The 22,408-nt window shown below is 40.3% G+C and overlaps 2 protein-coding genes and 1 pseudogene across 6 annotated transcripts in view; 2 read left to right on the forward strand and 1 right to left on the reverse strand.

Annotated features, from left to right (window-relative positions):
• Nucleotides 1–502: 502 nt before the first annotated feature.
• LOC145495183 (uncharacterized) lies at nucleotides 503–4,354 on the forward strand (annotated as a pseudogene).
• Nucleotides 4,355–4,777: 423 nt separating this feature from the next.
• LOC145494209 (uncharacterized) lies at nucleotides 4,778–5,716 on the forward strand. Its single transcript, XM_081473665.1, has one exon. It carries the CDS (start codon nucleotides 4,778–4,780, stop codon nucleotides 5,714–5,716), a length of 939 nt encoding a protein of 312 aa, XP_081329791.1.
• A 4,767-nt stretch (nucleotides 5,717–10,483) lies between these two features.
• The window catches only part of LOC145495224 (inositol polyphosphate multikinase-like), a 341,608-nt gene continuing 329,683 nt past the window's right edge, over nucleotides 10,484–22,408 (reverse strand). For all 5 annotated transcript variants that reach the window (XM_081474816.1, XM_081474813.1, XM_081474815.1 and 2 more), the window contains 3 exons: nucleotides 21,755–21,933; nucleotides 15,885–15,969; nucleotides 10,484–14,055 (listed from right to left, as the gene is read on the reverse strand). In XM_081474816.1, coding sequence (XP_081330942.1) covers nucleotides 13,658–14,055; nucleotides 15,885–15,969; nucleotides 21,755–21,933 — 662 coding nt within the window. In that variant the 3' untranslated portion in view covers nucleotides 10,484–13,657. The remainder of the gene's footprint in view (nucleotides 14,056–15,884; nucleotides 15,970–21,754; nucleotides 21,934–22,408) is intronic.

The following is a 22,408-nucleotide window of genomic DNA, read 5'->3' on the forward strand; positions in this document are numbered from 1 at the left end:
TGAGGACGTGCTTCGAGTCGGTGAGAATTTAGGAAAGTGTTACGAAGATATGAAAGACTCGGGAAATTTCAGTGCCCTTTCGAACGAACTGGAAGCGATTGAGGAGGATTTCACAGCACTCGAATGACTTGTGAGAGGATACTTGAGCAACGCAAGCAATTCATCTGTCAGGGAGCAAACGGAGCGGCTGAAAGAAGAAGTATCCAAGCGAGAAGCAGAGGTTAGTCGAATTGAACAAGAAATCGAGCGAACGTATGCGGAATGCGAGAGACAACTCGGACAGAAACTTCGTAGCGAGAGGCTTCCGATAGAACCAGACCAAGAAGCGCGGGAAACTGACCACAGTGGCGGCCGAGAACAAGAATTAAAGAAGAAATCGGGAGAATTAAACGAGTGCTTGTCGTCCAAGGAACCGATAAAGAAACAAAATTCTGGTGTTCAAAAACAGCCTGTTGTGTCTTCGTCTACACATGTGCCAGTTATTTCGACTGCCGTTTGAGAGATGTCCGGACTGTCCCCGCTTTCGATGGGCGGAGTTGTTTATTCGTCTACTCCGTTTACTCCGTTTTATGCTCCATGTTCGGTGCCATCTACATCTATGCCCGGTTTGGTTGAACAGTACCTTCAGACTCAGCAGCCCACTTCAGTTTTACCTGTTGTTTCGGTTGGAAACTTTGTGAATCAGTCGGATTGCTTACCGTTTACCGCAGTAACTGCGTCCTCGCCGAGTACTATGCCTTATGTTCCATCAGCAACACAGCAATTACCTATCAGAGGAGGGCAAGCTCAATTAATGCCCACTGGGAACAGTCAACAGCTTTCGTCCTCAATTTCAGACCAGATCAGTACTGACTCTGCTTTACTCAAAAGAGTTACCATTCCGAAGTTCTTTGGCCAAAAGAAGAACTATGAAACGTGGAAAGCGGCGTTTTATTCTTGTGTAGATCGCACCAAAACATCACCTGAGTACAAGTTGTTAAGGTTACGTGAATGCCTTCAAGGGGAAGCCCTCAAAGTAATCGAGCATTTGGGCCATTCTGTTGCTGCCTATGAAGCTGCAAAGTCTCGTCTAGAGCGCAAGTATGGTGGCAAACGTAGAGCTCTCACTCTTCGCCTTGAAGAACTGGATGCCTTTAAACCAATAAGAGAGGACAATGAGAAAGACCTGGAGAGATTTTCAGAGCTGCTTGATGGAATTGTTGTGAACTTGAAAGATGCTGACCAGGAAGCCGAGCTAGGAAATGGATCATTGTACATTACTCTTCAACGGAAGTTCAACAAAGGCCTTCTCTCTAAGTACAAGCAGTGGATTAGTGACAACCATCGCATTGAGAATGTAGGAACATCGAGAGAGTTTGTTGACAGAGAGTCTGAGTTTTTGACCACAGCTTCCGAGACCATAACAGCTGTCCTCAGTGGGTCCAAGAGAGAGAGAACCTTCCCAGCTGAAGTAGATTCCGAGCCTAAGAAGAAACAGGGGAACAAGTGCAAGTTGTGTAAAGGATCCCATGGCATGTGGAACTGTGAGAACTTTAAGAAGATGTCTGTAGACATGAGGTGGAATGTCACTAAGGAGCAGAAATTGTGTTTCAGATGCCTCAGTAATGGACACCGCGGAGAAGCATGCTCTCAGAGCAGAGTTTGTGGGTTAAATGGATGTCGCTCTCACCATCACTGGATGCTTCATGAAGATCCAAAGAAAGAAGAGAAGACCGAGGCAGCAAACGTAGCGGGCTCAAGAGTAGTTGATTCGTCAAGCACATTGCAAGTTGGTGCCACCGCGGAAGGGGAGTCTGAAGAGAGAACCCATACTACTACTACAGGAACTGGAGCAGTGCCTTCGTCAGGGTTCATAGCCTTGAGAACAGTTCCTGTCTATGTAACTAATCATCATCGGAGAATCAAAGTGAATGCCCTACTTGACGACGGAAGCAGTAGGACTTACTTAAATAGTGACATTGCAGTAGAACTTGGTCTCGAAGGTAGACCACATGAACTAAAGGTTAACGTATTGAATGACAAGCAAGAAACGTTGGCCACCTCAGTTGTGGAATTCATGATCAGCAGTTCTGATGGAAAGGTGTTCAAACTAGCCTCAGCCTATACAACCGAGAGAGTGACTGGAAGTATGCAAGTGGTGGACTGGAGTAAACATAAGCACAAGTGGAAGCATCTGAATGGCGTCAAGTTCCCTCAGGTTGGACCAAGACCGATTGTTGATCTTCTAGTTGGTGTGGACCATGCAGACTTGCTGTACTTGTTGGAGGATCTCAGGGGAAAGGCAGGAGAGCCCATAGCAAGACTGACTCCGCTTGGCTGGACGTGTATTGGGAACCCAGAAATCTCCACGGAAGAGGTTCAGACAAATCTTACATTTTTTTGAGGGACATGCATGAATTGAACAGTCTTGTCCGCTGTTACTGGGACATTGATGAACCTAAAGAAACTCTGATTGTCAGACCGGATGAGAAGCTTGCAAGGGACACTGTTGCTAAGTCCTTGACCTTCACTGATGGCCACTGTGTTGTTGGCATGCCTTGGAAACAGGATCGACCATCGTTACCTGACAATTACAGCATGGCCTTGAGTCGTCTACAGTGTACTGAGAAGAAATTGAAGCGGTCCCCAGAACTCGGTGAAGTCTACAAACAAGTACTGCAGACCTATCAAGAGAAGGGATACATCCACAAAGTCCCACATGAAGAGGTGAAGCCTGATCAACTTTGGTACCTGCCCCATTTCCCAGTCTTGAGGCCTGACAAACCGACCACCAAGACTCATGTTGTGTTTGACGCGTCAGCGAAATTCAGTGACGTATCTCTGAATGACATTGTACTCCAAGGGCCAAAACTCCAGAGAGACTTGTTTGCGGTACTATTGAGATTTCACCGCAATCCTGTGGCCCTAATGTGCAACATTCAGGAAATGTACCTGCAGATTAAGCTAAGACCTGAAGATCAGCCTTATCATCGCTTCTTGTGGCGAGACTTGCAGTCTGACCGAGAACCTGACGTCTTTGAGTTTGACAGAGTTGTATTCGGAGTGAACTCGTCCCCATTCCAAGCACAGTTTGTTGCTCAAGAACATGCCAGACAACGCCAATCAGAACTTCCCCTAGCGGTGGAAACTGTTTTGGAAAGCACGTACATGGATGACAGCATAGACTCCGTTCCTGATGTCAAGACCGGTGTAGAGTTGTACAGCCAGCTGTCAAGGTTATGGGAATCTGCTGGGATGCATGCCCGGAAATGGCTATCAAACGTGCCAGATGTTTTACTGTCCATTCCAGCTTCAGATTGTGCGACCGAAGTTGACCTCGACAGCGGAGAACTGCCCTCTGTGAAGACACTGGGTGTTTTGTGGTGTCCCATGGAGGATGTGTTCAAGTTTCAAGGTAACCTGCCTACTAAGAGCAATGATCATACGAAGCGCAGTTTCCTAAGGAAGATAGCCACATTGTTTGACCCTCTTGGTTTGCTGTCGCCGTACACAATGCGTGCCAAGGTCCTGATTCAAGAGATGTGGGCAAGTGGTGTGGACTGGGATGAGCTGGTGGATAGAAGACTGTCGTGGAAGGCTACACAGTGGTTTGATGAGCTGTCAGTGTTACCCACCCTTCACATTCCACGATGCCTGAGAAGCACCACTATAGTAAAAAGCATCACTTTACACATGTTTGTTGACGCATCTCAAGAAGCATATGGCGCAGACTGCTACACCAGACATCTGTATAAAGATGAGTCTGTTAGTTGTTGTCTTGTGGCTTCAAAGTCTCGTGTTGCACCGCTCCAAGCTGTAAGCATACCGCGGCTAGAACTGATGGCAGCTGTAGTAGGGCTTAAGCTCAGCGAGACAGTTGGAAAAGTCCTTGCCATTGAGAGTAGTTACCGGAGCTTCTGGTCTGACAGCATGGATGTGCTTTACTGGATTCGCGGATGCAGTCGAAAGTTCAAGCCATTTGTAGCTAATCGCGTTGGAGAAATCCAAGCCTTGACAAGTCCAAATCAGTGGAAGTATGTGCCAACCGGACAGAACCCAGCTAATCTACTGACCAGGGGAGAAAGTGTCTCTAAGCTGTTGACAGAAGAGAAATGGTGGAACGGACCAGCATTCCTAAAGCAAGATTTAACTGAGTGGCCTGAGACTAAAATTGAGGTCAAGAAAGGACCAGACATTGAAGCCCGTAAGCAGTACCAAGAAGCAGAACAAACAGAGGAGCAGACATTCCTTGCTTTGACCAGTGAAGACCGCCTGCAGGCACAAAGATACTCAAGTTGGAGTAAGCTCACCAGAGTTACCGCGCGTATAGACCGTTTCCTAGAGAACTGTCGTTTACCAGCAGCTCTTTGAAGAGAAGGAGCCTTAAAGCCTGATGAAGTGACCGCTGCAGGAAGGAGATATATCAGGCAGGCGCAACAACAAGTTTTTGCAGAGGAAATTCGAGCATTGAAGGCTGGAAGGGAAATTCCAGGTGGAAGTAAACTGCTGCCGCTGCGACCTGTACTAGAGGAGGAAGGAGTCCTTAGATGTGATGGGAGACTTCGTATTTGCCATGGGAAACCTGTTACCCCATCATCTTGCCTCGTAGCCATTGTGTCACAATGCTCATAGTCACAATGCTCATGCACACGAGCAAGATCATCATGCAGGGACCAACCAAGTACTAGCGCAGCTTTCAGTCCAGTATTGGATAATTTCTGCAAGAGAAGCAATTAGAGAGTGGGAAAGAGAATGCATGCAGTGTAGAAGAAGGAAGGCTTCTCCAACTAAGCAAATCATGGCCCCTTTGCCAGAGTTACGCACACGAAAGTCCCTTCGCGCATCCAGCCACATATCTGTTGACTTTGGTGGACCTTTCATGACCAAACAGGGGAGAGGAAAGACACGCCAGAAGAGATATCTGTGTCTGTTTACCTGCCTAGAGACTAGGGCTGTGCATCTTGAAGTAGCATATAGCCTTGACACTGATTCATTCCCAAATGCATTCTTTCGAATGACGTCACGACGTGGTGTTCCCAAAGATGTTGTTTGTGACAATGGAACTAACTTTGTTGGTGGAGGTAATGAGTTGAAAGAATTAGAAGCCTTAGACCAGAACAAGATCCAAGATACAACATCGAGCCACAGAATCAACTGGCACTTTAACCCGCCTGCTGGGCCGCACTTCAGCGGTGTGCATGAAATCATGATCAAAGCGGCAAAGAAAGCCATTTATGCAGTCTTGGGTTCTGCGGATATCACCGATGATGAACTATTAAGTGCAACTGTTGGCGCAGAAGGCTTAATTAGCTCTCGGCCACTAACCTATCAATCAGCCGACCCATCGGACCTTGTTCCTCTCACCCCAAACCATTTCCTTCATGGGCAAGTAGGAGGAAGATTTGCACCGGACAGTGTTGACACTGAATACTTCAACCCAAGAAAGAGGTGGCGTCTGGTCCAGGAACTTGTTCGCCACTTTTGGCATAGGTGGTTGCGTGAGTGGATTCCGAGTTTGAGTGCAAGAAAGAAGTGGCGCAGAGATCAACCTAATTTGAAAGTTGGCGATGTGGTGATTGTAATGTCTACAGAAACCCCGAGAGGAAAATGGCCCCTGGGACGCATCATCAAAGTGCTTCCTGGAAAGGTCGACCGGGTCCGAGTCGTCGATGTTCAAGTGGGAAAAACGGTGTACAGGAGACCAGTTGTGAAACTTTGCCCATTGGAACAATGTTGAACATTAAGTGACTTACTAGTGAACCGTGAACTTTAACCTAAGAAGTTTTGAAACCGAACCTTTTTCTTTTTCATAGTGTTTTTTTTGTTTGTGCAATTTTGTTGATATTTTCTTATAAAGGAACGGGAGGATGTTCCGCAGAAAGCCTTGTTGTAGATTAGCAATTTGCTGGGGTCCCCCTCCTAGTAGGAGTTTTGCACGCATACGCAGTAAGACCGGTTGTTCGACCACGAGGTTGCGAGTTGTCGGCCATGTTGAAAAGTGTACACGGTTATCTCCTCGGAAATTAAAATGTATGTTCTAAAGACTGAACTTTTTTGCTGACCTTCGAACTTTGGACATACGGAACACATACATAAACTTTATTTAAGCTCAAATTTCAGAGTAGCTTGACAAGCTAATATTTCCGAGAACAAAATATTTGATAACGAAATATTAAAATATAAATTGCTATTTACATATTTACAATTGACTTTTATTAGCTAATTATAAAATTGTCATTTACATGTTTCATGAATTGGCTTTACTGATGTGCCTTTTGAAGTCTGAGAAGTTACATAACCTTATAAAATTGGGTAGAGAATTCCATCGTTTTGTTGCCAGATAAGTAAAGGAGTGGAGACCAAAAGTTGTAGTTTTGGGTTTGGGCATTTCCAGCATATAGTTTCCACGGATATTGTATGAAGTAGAACGGAACGAGAACATGTTTCTCATATAGGCCGGATAGCTAGTGAAAAATAGACTATTGTACAAAATAGTAAGGAATTTACAGATGCGATGATCATGAAGTTGGAGACAGTTTACCCTGTCTAGCAGCACATTATAAGGCGATTCAAAATCGTTTAGACTGAATCTCAGAATCCTTTCGTTAAGAGCTTCTATTTTGTCCCTGTTGTTTGCACCGCAAAAGTGCCAAACTGTTGAGCAATAATCAAAATGAGGGACTAACCTGGCCTTCGCCGAAGGCGGACGTGTTCTTGCCAGCTCCTTTAGAAGAAATTCAAAACTTGTAAAATAATGTAATCAACGAAGGCTGCTTGGCTTTCATTCGCTTAAATAGCATGGGAAAAGAAGACGCCCGAGCCGATAGTCGTAAACGGCTAAGGGAGAGCGGCTCACAGACTGACGGGGAAGATGCGTTCGACGAAGCCGACGGCCATTGTTGTGGGGCTTTTGCCAAACTAGATGAAGTCAGTGGAAAGCTCGACAAAGTGCTAACAAGACTCGGCGAGTTAGAGGCTATGCAAGGTAGAGTGGCAGAATTGGAAAAAGAAAATAAAAGTTTACAAGAAAGCCTGAACACCGCTCAAGCCTACATCGACGACCTAAATTCATCTTCAACCGCCACGTGTGCAACACTGGAAACCCACGCAAAGAATCTGGAAGACCTCAGTGCTAAAATAAAACATCTTGAGTGCCGCAACATCAAGTTAGAAGCATACACAAGGCGTGAAAATCTAAAAGTGTTTAATGTTCCAGAAGGAAGAGGTGAGTCTACTTCTGCTGAAGATCAATTGAAAATAGTGATGCGCGATAAACTTAAGATCCCAGAGGAAGATATCGAACAGATTCGTTTCGAACGCGTTCACCGCATCCCTACTAAGAAGAATACCAATCAAGGACAGAACTCTAAATCAAGGCCTATTATAGCTAAATTTAGCTTCTTTCAAGACAAGGAGTATGTTTGGTCTTTTGTTAAAAACTTGAAAAACACCAACATTTCAATCGCGAATGATTTCCCCCGGGAAATTGATGAAATACAGAGAACGTTATATCCCATCTTGAAAAAGGCCAAACAGAGAAAGCAAACAGCCTATTTCAAAGTTGATAAGCTAATTATAAACGGGCAAATCTACAGAGGTGAAGAAACAACCAATCTCCCATACTACGGTCTCATTATGGATACAGGAAACAGCGGAAACCAAAGCCAAAGCGGTCGCAGCGCAACAGCACATCAATAGTTAAGTTTAGTTTAAGGTTTATGTGTGTAATAAGTACTAAATTATTTAACCCTCCTTGTTCAACTAAAAATGTGATTGCTCCGGAAACCTCTTACTTTATATGTTACTGTATGTTTTTCTGTAGATTAATAATTTGTTTTAGGGCGATATTATCGGTTTATGTGCACTATATTTTCTTGCACTCTGCTATACCATCGATGTCAATTTCGTATTATGACTTCTTCTATAATACCACTTCCCCAATTCAGCTCTAATGACCGATCACCCTCTTAATCTACTTTCTCTCAATGCGAAGGGGCTAAGCAATTTCAGAAAAAGGCGAACAATTTTCACGTTCTGTCGAAAACGAAACTCTGATATAATATTCCTCCAAGAAACTCATTCGACATTGTCAACACAGTTAAAATGGAAAAACGAATGGGGTGCAGAACTTATTTGCTCCCATGGGAGCTCAAACTCTCGAGGTGTTGCAATCTTAATCAAAAAAGGTCTTGATTGCATTATTCACTCTCAAATTGTAGATACATCGGGGAGGTACATCGTTGTTAAAGCCGCTATCAAAGATAAAATGTATGTTCTTGTAAACATTTATGCACCAAACAAAGACGAAGACATCATTAAATTCCTCAAAAATGTGTTAACTAAGCTGCAAACCGAAAATTTAGATTCAGAAGAAAATATTGTGATTGGAGGTGATTTCAATTGTCCTCTGAATCCTACACTGGACAAAAAAGGTGGCATAATGACACCTAGGAAATCTGTGATAAATTGCATCAACGATGTCCAAAGTCAACTAGATCTTGTAGATATATGGAGAGTTAAAAACCCGCAAACTAAAAGTTTTACCTGGAGTCAACGATCTCCGCCGATATTTTGTCGCCTTGATTATTGGTTGATTTCTAACAATTTACATGACTGGGTCAAAGCCATAAATGTAATCCCCGCCATCAGAACTGACCATTCTGCTATCTATTTAGAATTTGGGAACGTGGACAAAGAGGCTAAAGGTCCTGGGTTCTGGAAGATGAACACCTACATATTGGAGGATGATGAGTACATTGATGACCTTACGAAAATGGTACCAATTTGGATCGCGGAAGGCCGAAAAGAACTTTCCGACCACCGTAATATTTGGGACTGGATAAAATATAATATAAGAGCTCATGCTATAACATACTCCAAAAAGAAGGCAAAGGAGAGAAACGAAAGAGGATCAAAACTTGAAAAAGAATATACTGAAGCGAAACAGGTTTTCGAAACGGACTCCAATGATTCGAATGGTAACAATTTAAATGCGGCTAAGGATAAGCTCGAATCATTTTATGATGAAAAAGTCAACGGAATAATAATCCGTGCCCGAGCACGTTGGCATGAACACGGCGAAAAAAGTACCAAATATTTCCTAAACTTAGAAAAAAGAAATCATGTAAAAAAGCATATAAGGAAACTAGTCATCAGCGGCGTCGTAAAAACAGATCCTTTTGGCATTCTTCAAGAACAAAAACGATTTTATCGAGAGCTATATAAAAGTTCAAATAGTGATGCGGAAAACCGTCAGAACATTGTAAAGTTTCTAGAGAATTTGAATATACCTCAATTAACCGAAGAACAAATGTTAACCTGCGAAGGCAAAATTTCAGCTGAGGAATGTTACAATATCCTCGAAAGTTTTCAAACCAACAAAACTCCCGGGAATGACGGAATTCCTATAGAATTCTACAAATTGTTCTGGCCTTTAATAAGCGATCCTTTTCTTAAATGCGTGAACGAAAGCTTTGAAAAAGGTGAAATGTCTTGTTCTCAAAAACAAGCGGTAATTACTCTAATAGAAAAAAAAGGAAAAGATCGTTCTTATATTGAGAACTGGCGTCCAATCTCTCTCGTAAACGTTGACACAAAAGTTATGTCTAAGGTGATCGCCACAAGAATTAAAAATGTTCTTCCAAACATTATACACCATAACCAAACTGGATACGTGAAAGACCGATATATAGGCGAAACAATTAGATCAGTTTTTGATATTATGGATTTCACTGCAAAAGAAAGTATTCCGGGACTAATTAACAATTATTCCATGAAACCGCGTTGGATATGAAGTGATAAATAACCAACGAGCGCGTAGCGCGAGTTGGTTATGATCACTTCATATCCAACAAGGTCGAATGGAATAATTGTTTTAGTATATTCTTAATCGGGTTTTTGCCGCCGATTTTTATTTCAACAATTTTACAGAGCGGAAAATTTTTAAACTTGGCGCACTGTTTTCCATATAAGGTAAAACTCCGACTAATGGCTCATAGTCGGAGTTTTTGAGCCAATCAGAGAGCTAGAAATGCAATAGTCGGAGCTGAGAATATACTAATGATATTTATTGATTTTGAAAAGGCATTTGATAGCGTAGAATGGGATTTTCTTCTCTATTGTTTAAAATCCTTCAATTTTGGCCCTAATTTCATCCATTGGGTTAAAACGTTCTACAGAAACATACAAAGCTGTGTGATAAACGGACTTTCATCCGAATACTTTAAGCTTGAACGTGGGGTACGACAGGGGGACCCGCTCTCTCCTTACCTCTTTGTAGTTACTATAGAAATATTAGCAATTGCGATTCGACAGAATAAAGATATAAAAGGTATCTCTATTGGGAGTGAGGAGACAAAAATTCTTCAATACGCAGATGATACGACAGCAATACTTGCCGGCACAAGCTCTGCTACTGCTCTTTTTGTCTCTGGCTTACAGATTAATTGTTTCAAAACGGAAGCTATGTGGATAGGTTCTTCAAGGAACTGCAAAGTACAGCCTTTTGGGATTAAATGGCCTAACGAACCGATAAAGGCTCTAGGAATTTATTACACGTATGATCAAAAATTGCTTATTGAAAAGAATTTCATAGAAAGATTAGACAGTATTAAAAACCTGACTAGAATTTGGTCCTCAAGAGGTCTTTCTATTTATGGCAAAATTACACTTATCAAATCTCTATTAATCCCGAAATTTGTTTATGTGTCATCTTTAATACCTACCCCACAAGAATTGGTAAGTCAGTTAAACCAGTTATCATTTCAATTCTTATGGAATGGTCCTGATAAAGTCACACGTAGATCGGCGATAAATGAACACTCCAACGGAGGTTTAAAGATGATTGATTTTGATAGCATGATAATATCGCTTCGATTGGCATGGCTAAAACGAATAGTTAGCTCAAATGATGGCACCTGGAAAAGGTATCTGACATATCACCTAGAACGCTTTGGCGGCCTTTTCTTGTTTCATTGCAACTATGATGTTAGCATCCTTCCACTGAATATTTCTCTATTCTATCTAGAATTACTGCAGTGGTGGTCAGAATTTAGAGATATGTTCTGTGCAGAAAAAAACTGGCGTTATATTCTTTGGAATAACAAACAAATACTCATTAATAATAAAACAGTTCATTATAAAAGCTATTTCGAAGCTGGTGTAGTTCATATCAGCGATCTATCCTTTGATTTAAATAACAAAGATTCCTTTTCCCTAGTTTCTAACAGGATTTCGAAAACTGATTTTTTAGTTTGGGCTGGTCTTCGACACTCCATTCCTTCCATTTTAAAAAATAGTACTCATAAATCAACAACAGGTGAACTTTCTCTAAAAATTGACGAAAATATATTTGATGTGACAAAGAAGAAATCTAAAGACTATTATACTTTACTTGTAAGCAGAAAGGCTCTTTTTCCAACTATTGTAAACAAGCTGCAAAATGAATTTCATTTTACACTCGAGGAAGTTAAACAAATTTTTACGATCCCACATAGTGTTGCTCTTGAAGCATATGTTAAGGCATTTCAATTCAAAATTCTTAACTCCATTCTTTACACTAATGCTAAACTTTACAAAATTGGCTTTAAAATGAACGACTCGTGCTCATTTTGTTCATCTGAACCAGAAACTCTATATCACTTCCTGTATCTCTGTCCTTACTCGATAGATTTCTGGCGTGACTTCGAAGTATTTTGGCATCAACTTTTAAAGGAAAACATTCGACTTTCGTTGCAAGATGTTTTAGTTGGAATGATACCACAAAACTCCCCTTCTGCCAAGCTGCTAAACTATCTAATTATAATTGGGAAATTGTACTTATGGGATTGTAGAAGAAGTCAAATTCTTCCAAATATATATGGATTTAAAAAGAAAATTGCTGTAAAATATGAAACGGAAAAATATATAAGTCTGCATAGTAAAAAAACAAAGGATTTCTTTGAAGCTAAATGGATAGTGTCGCCTTTTGTAAAAGCTTAATTATTTAAAGGTGTTAATATGCATTCACTTTCTGTATGTTGACCCATGTAATACTAATTAATATGTTATTTACATTATATTTTGTAAATATTTAGTTATAGTTTGTTGGAATTTTTTTTTTTGGTTACCGTCTATTGTTAGTGATATTGGTGTTTTTTAGTGTTGTAGGTATTGTAGTATTGTAGTATTATTAGTACTAATTAGTTGTATTATATTATTAGTATTAGTAATATTAGTTGTTATTATAATTATGTAGGTAAGTAACTAATTTGCTGTATTAATATCAATTTGTTTCAATAAAGAAAAAAAAAAAAATGAGGGACTATGTAGGCCTTATATAGTTTCACTAAAATGTCTTTGGAAATAGGGTTTCTGAACCTAAGCATTACATTAAACCGGTTGTTGACTTTTTTGCAAATAAGACATATGTAATTTTGAAAATCTAAATTGTTATCAATGTTCATTCCTAAAATGTCAATTGAGTCCTTTTTAGGAAACGAGCAGGTGTATTCCGATTTTCCCAGGATCAAAGCCTGATGTTTGCTTTCATTGGCTAACATTCCATTTTGCCGGTACCACCGGTTTACTGTCTCGACTGCGTTACGCATGCGCCCATCTAGCGCAACAGGATCACTGTCCGATGAATATATTTGGTGATCGTCTGCATAAGCATTTAACTGAACATCCCCGCAAAACAAGAAAATGTCATTTATGAAAATATCGAAAAACATGGGACCGAGGACGCTTCCCTGAGGCACGCCTCGTCTTGCATGTAGCCACTGAAAAAGTATCCCCTATCTTGACCCTCTGATTCCTTGAGGAAAGGTAGTCCTTAATCAGGGCACAACTTGCCTGGTCCAATCCGTAGGCTTTGAGCTTCACAAGAAGAGAGTGTTGGATTACATCAAACGCCTTTGACAAGTCCATAGATACAACTGCCACAGTGTCCCCTTGATCTCTCATCCTTCTCCATTCCTCCGTCATGAGTAGCAGGAAGTTTCACAGCCGTGAAATTTTCTATAAGAGCTGATATAGTCCGATAGAATCGAGCTATAGAAATCACCGAGCTGCGCTGCCAGGAGTCTTTCAAATATATTATTTAGCGCAGGAAGTACAGTAACCGGCCTGTAATTTGCTTTATTTAGTTCATCGTCCTTTTTGAATAGTGGTGTAATCTGTCCCATCTTCCAAGATGCCGGATACCTACTCTGATCAATAGAGCAGTTGAATAGCACTGTCAGCGGCTTGGCGATCGCAGAAGCAGAATCCTTAATCAGCCTGGGCGGTAACTTGTCGTACCCACATGCTTTGCGCGTATTCATGTGTTTACGCATTTCTTCTACCAACACCATGTTCGTGTGATGAAAGCTAAACTGTTCTGGTGCATGTCTGCGCATTACGACGCTCCACGGGTCTGACAGAGAGTGAGCAATCTGTTGGGCTAAGATCAGGAAATTTACCATATCTGGAGATTGGAATGGTCCTTGGCAAGAAGTTAGTACTTGAAACGAAAAAAGCATTCATTGGCTGCCCTAAATCTATTTCAAGTGTGGCGTACCTACCCAACATGTTTACGTTATCGATCAGCAAAATACATTTGTATCAAAACACTGCACAGTAATAGCGGTATTGAAACATTTACTTGCTATATCTCGAAAAACGAATAGGAGATATCCACACGTTCAACAAAATTCCATTCTCATATATTCGCATGCAATTTTTGAACTGTTGATATAATATTCTCCAAGCCAAATAAATAGTTGTCATCAACATCTGATGACGCAAACACATGAGCAGTGTCAATCATTCTTGTCTCTACCAAAGTTTTCCCTGGAGCCAGTTCTCGCTGACGGTCCTTTAAGGCTTGATGATGAATGACGTTCAAATCTGACCTTGTGTCCTTCTCCTCGAAGGTTTGTGGGATACTGAACGACTGTTTAGTGTCACCTTCGTATACTATAAGAATAGAACTTGCTAAAAATCTGTAGAGTCTTTGCACGGTGAACCACCCTTTGATCTCCATTAGCTGTGCAATCAGTTGTTCCAAAATAACACTTGTCAACTCTACTTCTATACATCCAAAGAATTGCTGAAACGCTGCAAGAAAAAGAATACGAATTTTACTGCACCATTTATTAAAAAAAGGGCGGCATTGTGTTCATAATTGGATTCCAGTGAAATCAGTGATATTCAGATCGGGTCCTCACCTAGCTGGTGGTCACTTGTGGTAGTCACTTTCAGAAACAAAACAAAAAAAACAGCAACCTAATCTCCAAAGAACTGACCCCATACTGATCCCCCAATACTCACAGAAAAACAACTTATCGCAGTAGGCTCACGGTAGTGACAAACAGACAAACGATAGGTGAAAGCTACGTTTAACAAAATTCGTTTTCAATGATGGACACCGGCGAAGACCACTGAAAAATCTAACCTACAGACGGGGCCCATAGGTACAGTTGCACCTCTACTGTTAAGAAAGCTTCAACAGATGGAAAGAAAGCTATTAAAATACTTCTTTTGAATCAATAATGATTCTTATATAACGCACATATCAAAAGTCTCATGGCGCTTTACATATGAAGTATGAGTGAAGTCAACGGTCAGTTTGTAAAGGCGACTGTGGATACCCACCCGGCCTATGGTACCCTGAGAAAGAGGAACGTCGTTAAGGGCCCGGCAGCAGGCAAATTGACCGGCTGTGAGGACAATTTTGCCAGCCTGGTTTGGCCATCTACAGGAAAGTTTTTCTTATAAAGAAGTTCAGTTGAAACAGTTTAGCACGCCTGTTAAAAAATAGCTACCTTCCTGCTGAAAATGTGAACGAAACCCCTGCTATCAAACAATGTCATGGGATCTTCAACATCTTATTTGATTTCGGATGTGAAGGTGAAGGAGACAAGAATAGCAGTTTAAAGCAATTGATCAAGTGAGTTGAGTGAGACAAAGTTGTCTGGCCGGGATTCAAACCCAAAACCTTCTATACTGAAGTTGTCAACAGTAATCAAACAAACACAGTGTGTGTAATCAATAGCCAACACACACAACATCCTTTATTTTAACCTTCATCTTGCAAATTGATTAAAATTAACTAAAAGTTACAATTAATTAAGGGTACTGGCAACCTGAAATAACCAGTGGGTCAAAAATGCCAGATTGCCAGTTTACAAGCTGACTATGAATAATATGGTCGGAAACACAACAAACACAGACACACGCACACCTATATATATAGTACGATATACACCAGAAAAACAAAGTAATGAGAAGCCGAGATCATACCTATTAGCTATATCCTAGAGTTAATAGATATGTTATATATAAACTAAAGTGAGAAACAAGATACATAATTATATAGAGGCATGGCAATATCTTAGAGTGTAATACAAAGAAAATCGACTTTTGCCTTGTAGCTTTAGTTTATTTTTGAATGAAGCAATTCGCAAACGTTTGGTATCGTGGTCAATAGCATTTCATGTCTTAGGGCCTTGGAATCAAATAGTAAATTTTTCGTCATTTGTTCGTGGTTTTGGAAGCTAGTAAGACTATTTAGCCGCATGCTTAGTATTATAACTATGTACGGTATTAAACTTAGTGAAAAAGGACTTAAACTTCGAAAACATTTGTCATGAAAACATTGATTGAGGGGTAAAAAGAACACTCAAAGAACTTGACATAATAATGAGAGGATTTCACCTCCACACAAGTATCTGAAAATGCTGCACACTTTCTGCCAGATCATGGCGGGTGCAGAAGTATAACTGTAAACATGGTAATTTGTTTGGTGGGGAACGGGACTTCAGGCTACCAAAAAGTTAACTTGTCAATAGTTGTGAAATGCTCTAAGGATGGAACTCAGAGGACAGAATCTCTACCTCCGTTTTATGCTTAGTAAAACTAATTTTTTAAAATCATTTGCACCTTACCTTTTTCAGCGTCCTCTAGTGTTGCCAACTTTAAACACCATTCCCGATTATAGCGTTCATAACAGGACCTTCTGTGGTTATAAACCTGTAACATTAATGTCAAAGATCAATGCAATGTAATGACATCTGTAAAATTAATCGATATTCATACCTAACTGTACCTTTTTGGGGAACTGGTGGTATATCAGCTGAGATTGGTCGAGCCATGGTTTGTCTTTGATGGCAAGACGTAAGAAGGTACGATTAGGAAGTTAACAAAAAAAAAAGTTAACATGCCCAGATTCCACTAAAATTCCGGCCATATTGGTCAGTGATTTGATATCACAGATATGAGGACAGTAGCCATGGCTTCTGATCGACTAGTTGCGAATTTGGGAACACTAAAAATGTAAGACCATTCTCAAAGATAGCTCAGGCAGGTGGCTGGGTATGAAAAAAAAGTTCATAAGCGTAACTTCATACAAAATTGAGACCTCAATACTACAAATAGTAAGATACAAAGGCATTAACATTTTCACCTACAGTTAACACTGTATTAGTTGTCGAACAATTCCAGACCCTTGGTCAAAAGATCTTGCAAAGATCCTTAAATAAACGATGCTTTAAAGACATTTGCAACGATCCTCCCAAATGTTCAATGATTCGAAAATTCCTGAAGATCATTGAAGTTACTGGCAAGAAAGATTACGATCCTCAAAGACCCTGACAATACATTTGACAACCCTTACAGACCCTGACAAGAATATTGAGGACCTTGAAAAGGATTTTTAAAGATCTTGTAAGGATCCTCAACAGGATCCTCAATGATACCGATGAACATTTATTTATTTGCATTTATTTATTTATTTATTTATTTATTTGCTTATTCATGAAATTAAGAGATCCTTCAAGATCATCGAAAGATTTTTACCAGGGGTCTCTTGCTTAGTCCTCTTCATCCTGGGTGGGACATAAAGCATCAACGGTCTGCCTCCAAAGACACAGGTCCTTTGCAGAATGTTGTGTTGCACCCCATGTCAAGCCCATCTCTTTTAGCTTGGCCATCACACTATGTCTCCAAGTTGTCATGGGCTGCTCTTGCTTCCTTCTTCCAGGTGGTGTCCATCTGAGGGCAGTCTTGGGGATGCAGTCCTGGTCCATACTAAGGACATGCCCAAGCCATCTGGTAGCATTGAATCGTCATTTGTGAACTTGTTAGGCCAGAAGATGCGACATATTCTCCTGAGACATCCGTTGTGAAAGGCACTTATCTTGTCCATATTGCCTTTTACCACTCGCCAGCACTCGGAGCCATACAGCCCAACTGGCTTGACCGTACTGTTGTATAGTCTAAGCTTCATCCTAAGGCTGCACTGCCTTGACTTCCACGCAGGCTGGAATGCTGCAAAATGCACTTCAAGTTTTCCCAAGCCTTGCCTTGATGTCCTTCTGTGCTGCATTGTCCTTTGCGACAAGACTTCCCATGTAGGTGAATTCCTTCACCAAATGAAGTGGTTTACCACCTGCTGTAATTGGTACATCTGGAATGGCATTGATGCACACAACCTGGGTCTTGTAGATGTTGATGGTCAAGCCTGCCTGCCTGGCAAACCTGCTGAATTTGTTGGTCTTTTCCTGTAAGAGGCAATGTGTTGTGGAGAGAGCAGCAAGGTCATCGGCAAAGTCAAGGTCTTCAAGTTGGGGAAATAATGTCCACTGTACGCCTCTGGGTCTGTCAGCCATTGTCCTATGCATGATCCAATCAATGGCAGCCAGAAAGAGGATAGGAGAGATGACTAATCCCTGTCACATGAGAATCCACAGAGAACCAATCTGACAAATTTCCATCCACAATGACACTGCACTCGAACTGCTGGTAGAACCCCATATGTGTGACCATGTTTAGAGGGACTCCATATGATTGCAGACCTTCGACAGGCTGTTGTGGTACACACTGTCAAAGGCTTCCAGGAAGTTGATGGAATTGATGTACAAAGAGATGTTATACACGATGTACTGCTTAATGATGTTCCTCAGAGCGAAGATCTGATCTATGCATCCCTGGGGTTTTTCAGTGAGGTTTCATGGCATACCTGACACAATTCTTACCACTCATACCACGCTACTAAAGCCCACCAGCAAAACCCATCAAAACCGCCAACTATGCGGGCCAATTGCCACTAAGAATAGCCAGTTGGCCTTGAGGGATTTTTTGTGAGGCTCTATAACATGGAAAGCTTACATCAATCACCTGCTGCTTCCGATCAATAACTCAAGAAAATGCAGAGCTTCAAAAATGGTGCCCTTTCCTCACTCCATTGGTTTAACCTCAGATGAAGGGAAACGTCTTCTTTGCTTTTTGCCTCAGTTTTACCTATTAATTATCATTATTTTTGCCATATTTTGTTTAATTTGAAATGTAAATACTAACTGAGTGGGCACAAAAAGATTGTCTTTCTGTTGTTTGCTAACTTATCTTTTGACAAATGAACAAATTATTAATTTTACACTTAAACATTTTAGAACTTACGTCTTACAGCTTGAATATTACTGAGAGCTATCAATGAGCTGCCTGGTCACATAATTTGCCAATTATTATTTCAAAACGATCATAATGAATCAGGGTTCCCATTAATTTAGGGAGTAGAGGGCTTGTTTCATGAGGCAGACAACTGACACTGACTTGAGTGCCAAAGGGAGAAACCTCTGGCAAGGTCTGGGGGCATGCTCTCCCAGAAAATTTTGAAAATGAGAGGCTCTGAAATGCTATTTTATGCATTCTTTGGAGATAATTCCTAAAACGAATCAATTTTGGAAAAGGTCACAACACCAAGAATACAAAAAAGAAACACAGACTTTTTTGAATTTTTGTCCTACACAGGGGCGGGGGAGAGCACTCTGCGACGCCTGTCACTTTTTGTGTATCTAGATCATCCAACCAAAAATGACGTCACATCTGGTAAAAAAGTGGTCTGAGCAGCAAAATCAAATTTGAATAAGGCATAATCGTTCTCTCAGTAAGTAAAATGGCAATATTTTGCAATCGGCTGGATATTTTTAATGCCTTATTTGGCCACGATAAACAAAATTTTGTCTTCTTCCTCATCATATCAGTTTGTTTGAAAAACAGGGCAATTTTTTCTTCAGAAATATGCTGTTTTGATGGCGTGTTTTCACGAAATGTCGTCATTTCTTCGTCGCTGAATTCCACAGGAGTCATCGTTTGAGTGGAAATAATGAATTCTAGGTAAGTTGCACTCAATTCAAATATCCTATTCTCTTAGGTAGGCATTACACTAAGAGAAAAGTGCAAAATTAACAGAAGCGCATTTATCACATTTACCATTGCCAAGCACTTGAGAGTACTTGAGAGCTGTAGATCGTATCACTTCAAGAATAGACCCATACACATAACGCGCTTTGCGGAACTTTCTTGCTGATTAACACTGACGCAAATTCATGTTTTTGCTTAGGACTCAAACTGATGCCATAAAATATGTTACGATTGGTAAGAACCTTAAACAAGATATGTTTTCCCCAAGCAATCCCTTAATTGATAAACACTTCATTACAGGCAGGACGTGAACCCCTTAAAAAAAAGCAAGAGGATAGTTTTAGTGGCAATTCAGTAATTTGGACATGTCATGATTTTTTCTCAGTCGTAATCAAATTTATTTTTTTGTTTCAAGAGTGTTAAATGACAGCAACACTAAGTTCCAATACCCCCCTGAGGTCAAGCATGAATATGCAACTTTAATTTCTTCAAACCCTCTCATTTGCTCTGTTTGCAGACCAAGTTCATTATCTTTTAATCCCTGTCATATTGGCAACTCATTTTCAAAGGTTTTTTCAATTTGACTTGTATCTTTATTGCAATTTCCATTATCAGTAAAGACATCGTATTTGGACAGGTCCACTGATACTCTTACATGTATGTCAAACATGGGAAAAGCACGTTGCATCATCTCAATCATGGCATTGTATGCCTGTGTGGGGTTAGCTAGCTCTGCAGGCATTATTTTGGAACGAATGCTAAATTAGTCGGGTTTTCAATGGCGCCATCTTGGATTGTAATTGTATGCTTGACTGGTTGAGGGCTGGTGCAGAGGTGGGGTGGGGGGTAGGGGGTGGGGCACTTGAACTTCCCCTCCCACTCCCCATTGCTTATTTTTTCCACTTAATGCCTACTCCCTCAGCAAATATTTCCTCCCCCCAATCCTCCACAGTTACCAAATCCAAGATGGCAGCCTATTACGAAAACATGAAAATGTGCACTTTCGGGTACCCAAAATACGCCTGCACTGCAGGCTAGTGTGGGGTGCATGTGGCAGTAGGTAACCACCTAAGAAAAGACAAACATAAACTGTGTCATCATTTCAATGACTCTTCCTAAGTGACACATTCACTAAAATTAAAAATCAATTGAGAACTTTGGAGACCTCCATCAGTCACAAAAAGACCAACAACTAGACAAATGTAAAAAAAAAGCTATATTAATTTGTTAGTAATGACCTTTCTCTGTAGTTAAGTGTTTGTTAGTAATGCCCCTACAAAAGGGTTTAAGAGCAAAAGTCAAGTGTAAATATGTTATGTTAACAGTTTAACAAGAGAAATTCAGAAGAAAACTGAAGAGAAATTACTAAAAGTGCTGCTCATGTTTGTATTTCTCTTGTGGGTATTTGCTCATTTACCACCTTAATAAACAAGATATAATGTACATAAATTTTTACCTCTGCTTTAAACTTTTCAAACCTCCAGTACATTTTCACTTTCAGAGGGGTTCTTAAAATTCACAAGCACACCCACACCCCCTTAGCCCCTATTCCTACTCTCCCGTAGCCAGGATCCCATTTCAACCCCCCAACATTTCCATAATCAGATCAAATCAATACAATTTTTTTTATTTTGTACTGACCTAGATTCGTCTTCAATCGGCCATGAAAGCAATGGTGGTAGATTTCTCTTTGTTGATCTAATTTATTATTGCTCTCAGATTACCAATTCCCTTTTGATGGAATTAAATTGCTTTAAAAAATATACTTCAGCAGTTTAATCATATTAAATCAGAGGCAAACATTGAACCAGAAAATTACTATAATTTTGGTATGAATGATACCAAAGTGTAACTTGCTAGATATTAATATCACATCTTTTCTATTGTAAAGACACTAGTGTAATTACTAATAGACTGACCACAAAAAACCAAAAACATGAATTTAGAAACACTGAGGTAAGTGAGGATATTGCCAGTTTTAATTCTGCCACCAACCACTCTGCTTCAAAAATACATGGATTACCAGTTTTGCAGACATGTAAAGTTCGCCATACAATGAAAGACGGCTCTCCATTATTTTCCTTTAAAACAATAATAAACTTTTCTCTTTTCCCGAAATTTTTACTAAAAAAGTCGAAGTAATGTGCCTCCAACATCTTTCCATCCTCAATATAAAATGAAATGAAACTGATGGTTTACAAATTTGAGGGAAATCATACATGATCGAAACGCCATTTTCTTGCTTTGTGAAACAAGCTGCAAAGTGCAGTTCAAACCAGATGTGATGTCATTTTTCGTTGGATGATGCATGCACGAAAATTTCAGGAGTCTTCTGGCCCGCCCCTGGTCCTACAGCACTAGTGTAATTGAAAATGTACACCACACCCTGACCCCATGCCCCCCTCTTTAACCACAGCCTTAACTTTCCTGAGACAAAGATCACAGTCAAGGTTCCGTCATGTTCCAAAAAACCTGGAGTCTGTTTTCCCTAAAATACTCTTTATAACTTACACACATATTATTTTACAAATAGCAGGCAGCTCAGAAATTGAATTGGCCAATTTTGTGGCTGGTTGTGTGTTTAGTGTACATGTATGTAACATATGAAGGCACATACCATAAATCCAAGAATACTGAAGCCTGTTATCTCTTTAAGAGGCCACTTCTTTCTTCTTTCTTCTTTGAATTTATCGTCCACGTCATCATCCCATGTCACCTTACCTATCTTGATATCCATAATGCAAGGCACATTAAACCTGCCTGTAATATTCTCCAGTTTTAAATACCGTGTCATGTCTGAAACCCATCATTAAAGATTAATGTCTTATTTCTATGTAAGAAGCTTAAATTAGCAAACATGTTACAACAACTGCTTAATAACTGGCTATAAGGCAGTGCAATAGACATCATTCAAAAAAATTGTTTAATAAACAAGAAGAGAAGACAATGCTAAGCAGAATCATGGTAAATCTTGACATCAATAGTCAAGAGGTTCATCATTTTTTTAACAAGATTTTAGTTATGTTTAGTTAGGGGAGGGGTAGGCAATTTCCAGACTCCTTGCAAGTGAAATAAATTGTTATTTTGTATTTTGTTTACACAGCGTCTTGGTGATGTATATAATTTGTTCTTGGTGATGTTTTCAGTGAGAGGAATCATGATGGTTGATAACCAAATGCATTTTCAATAAATGCATATAGGTATGTCACCTGGGGGTACTCCCTTATATGGGCTATATAGGTGTGTGCGGCCCCATAGGGTATGGTTTTTC

Source organism: Orbicella franksi, chromosome 8 (assembly GCF_964199315.1).
Source record: "Orbicella franksi chromosome 8, jaOrbFran1.1, whole genome shotgun sequence".
Lineage (NCBI taxonomy): Eukaryota > Metazoa > Cnidaria > Anthozoa > Scleractinia > Merulinidae > Orbicella > Orbicella franksi.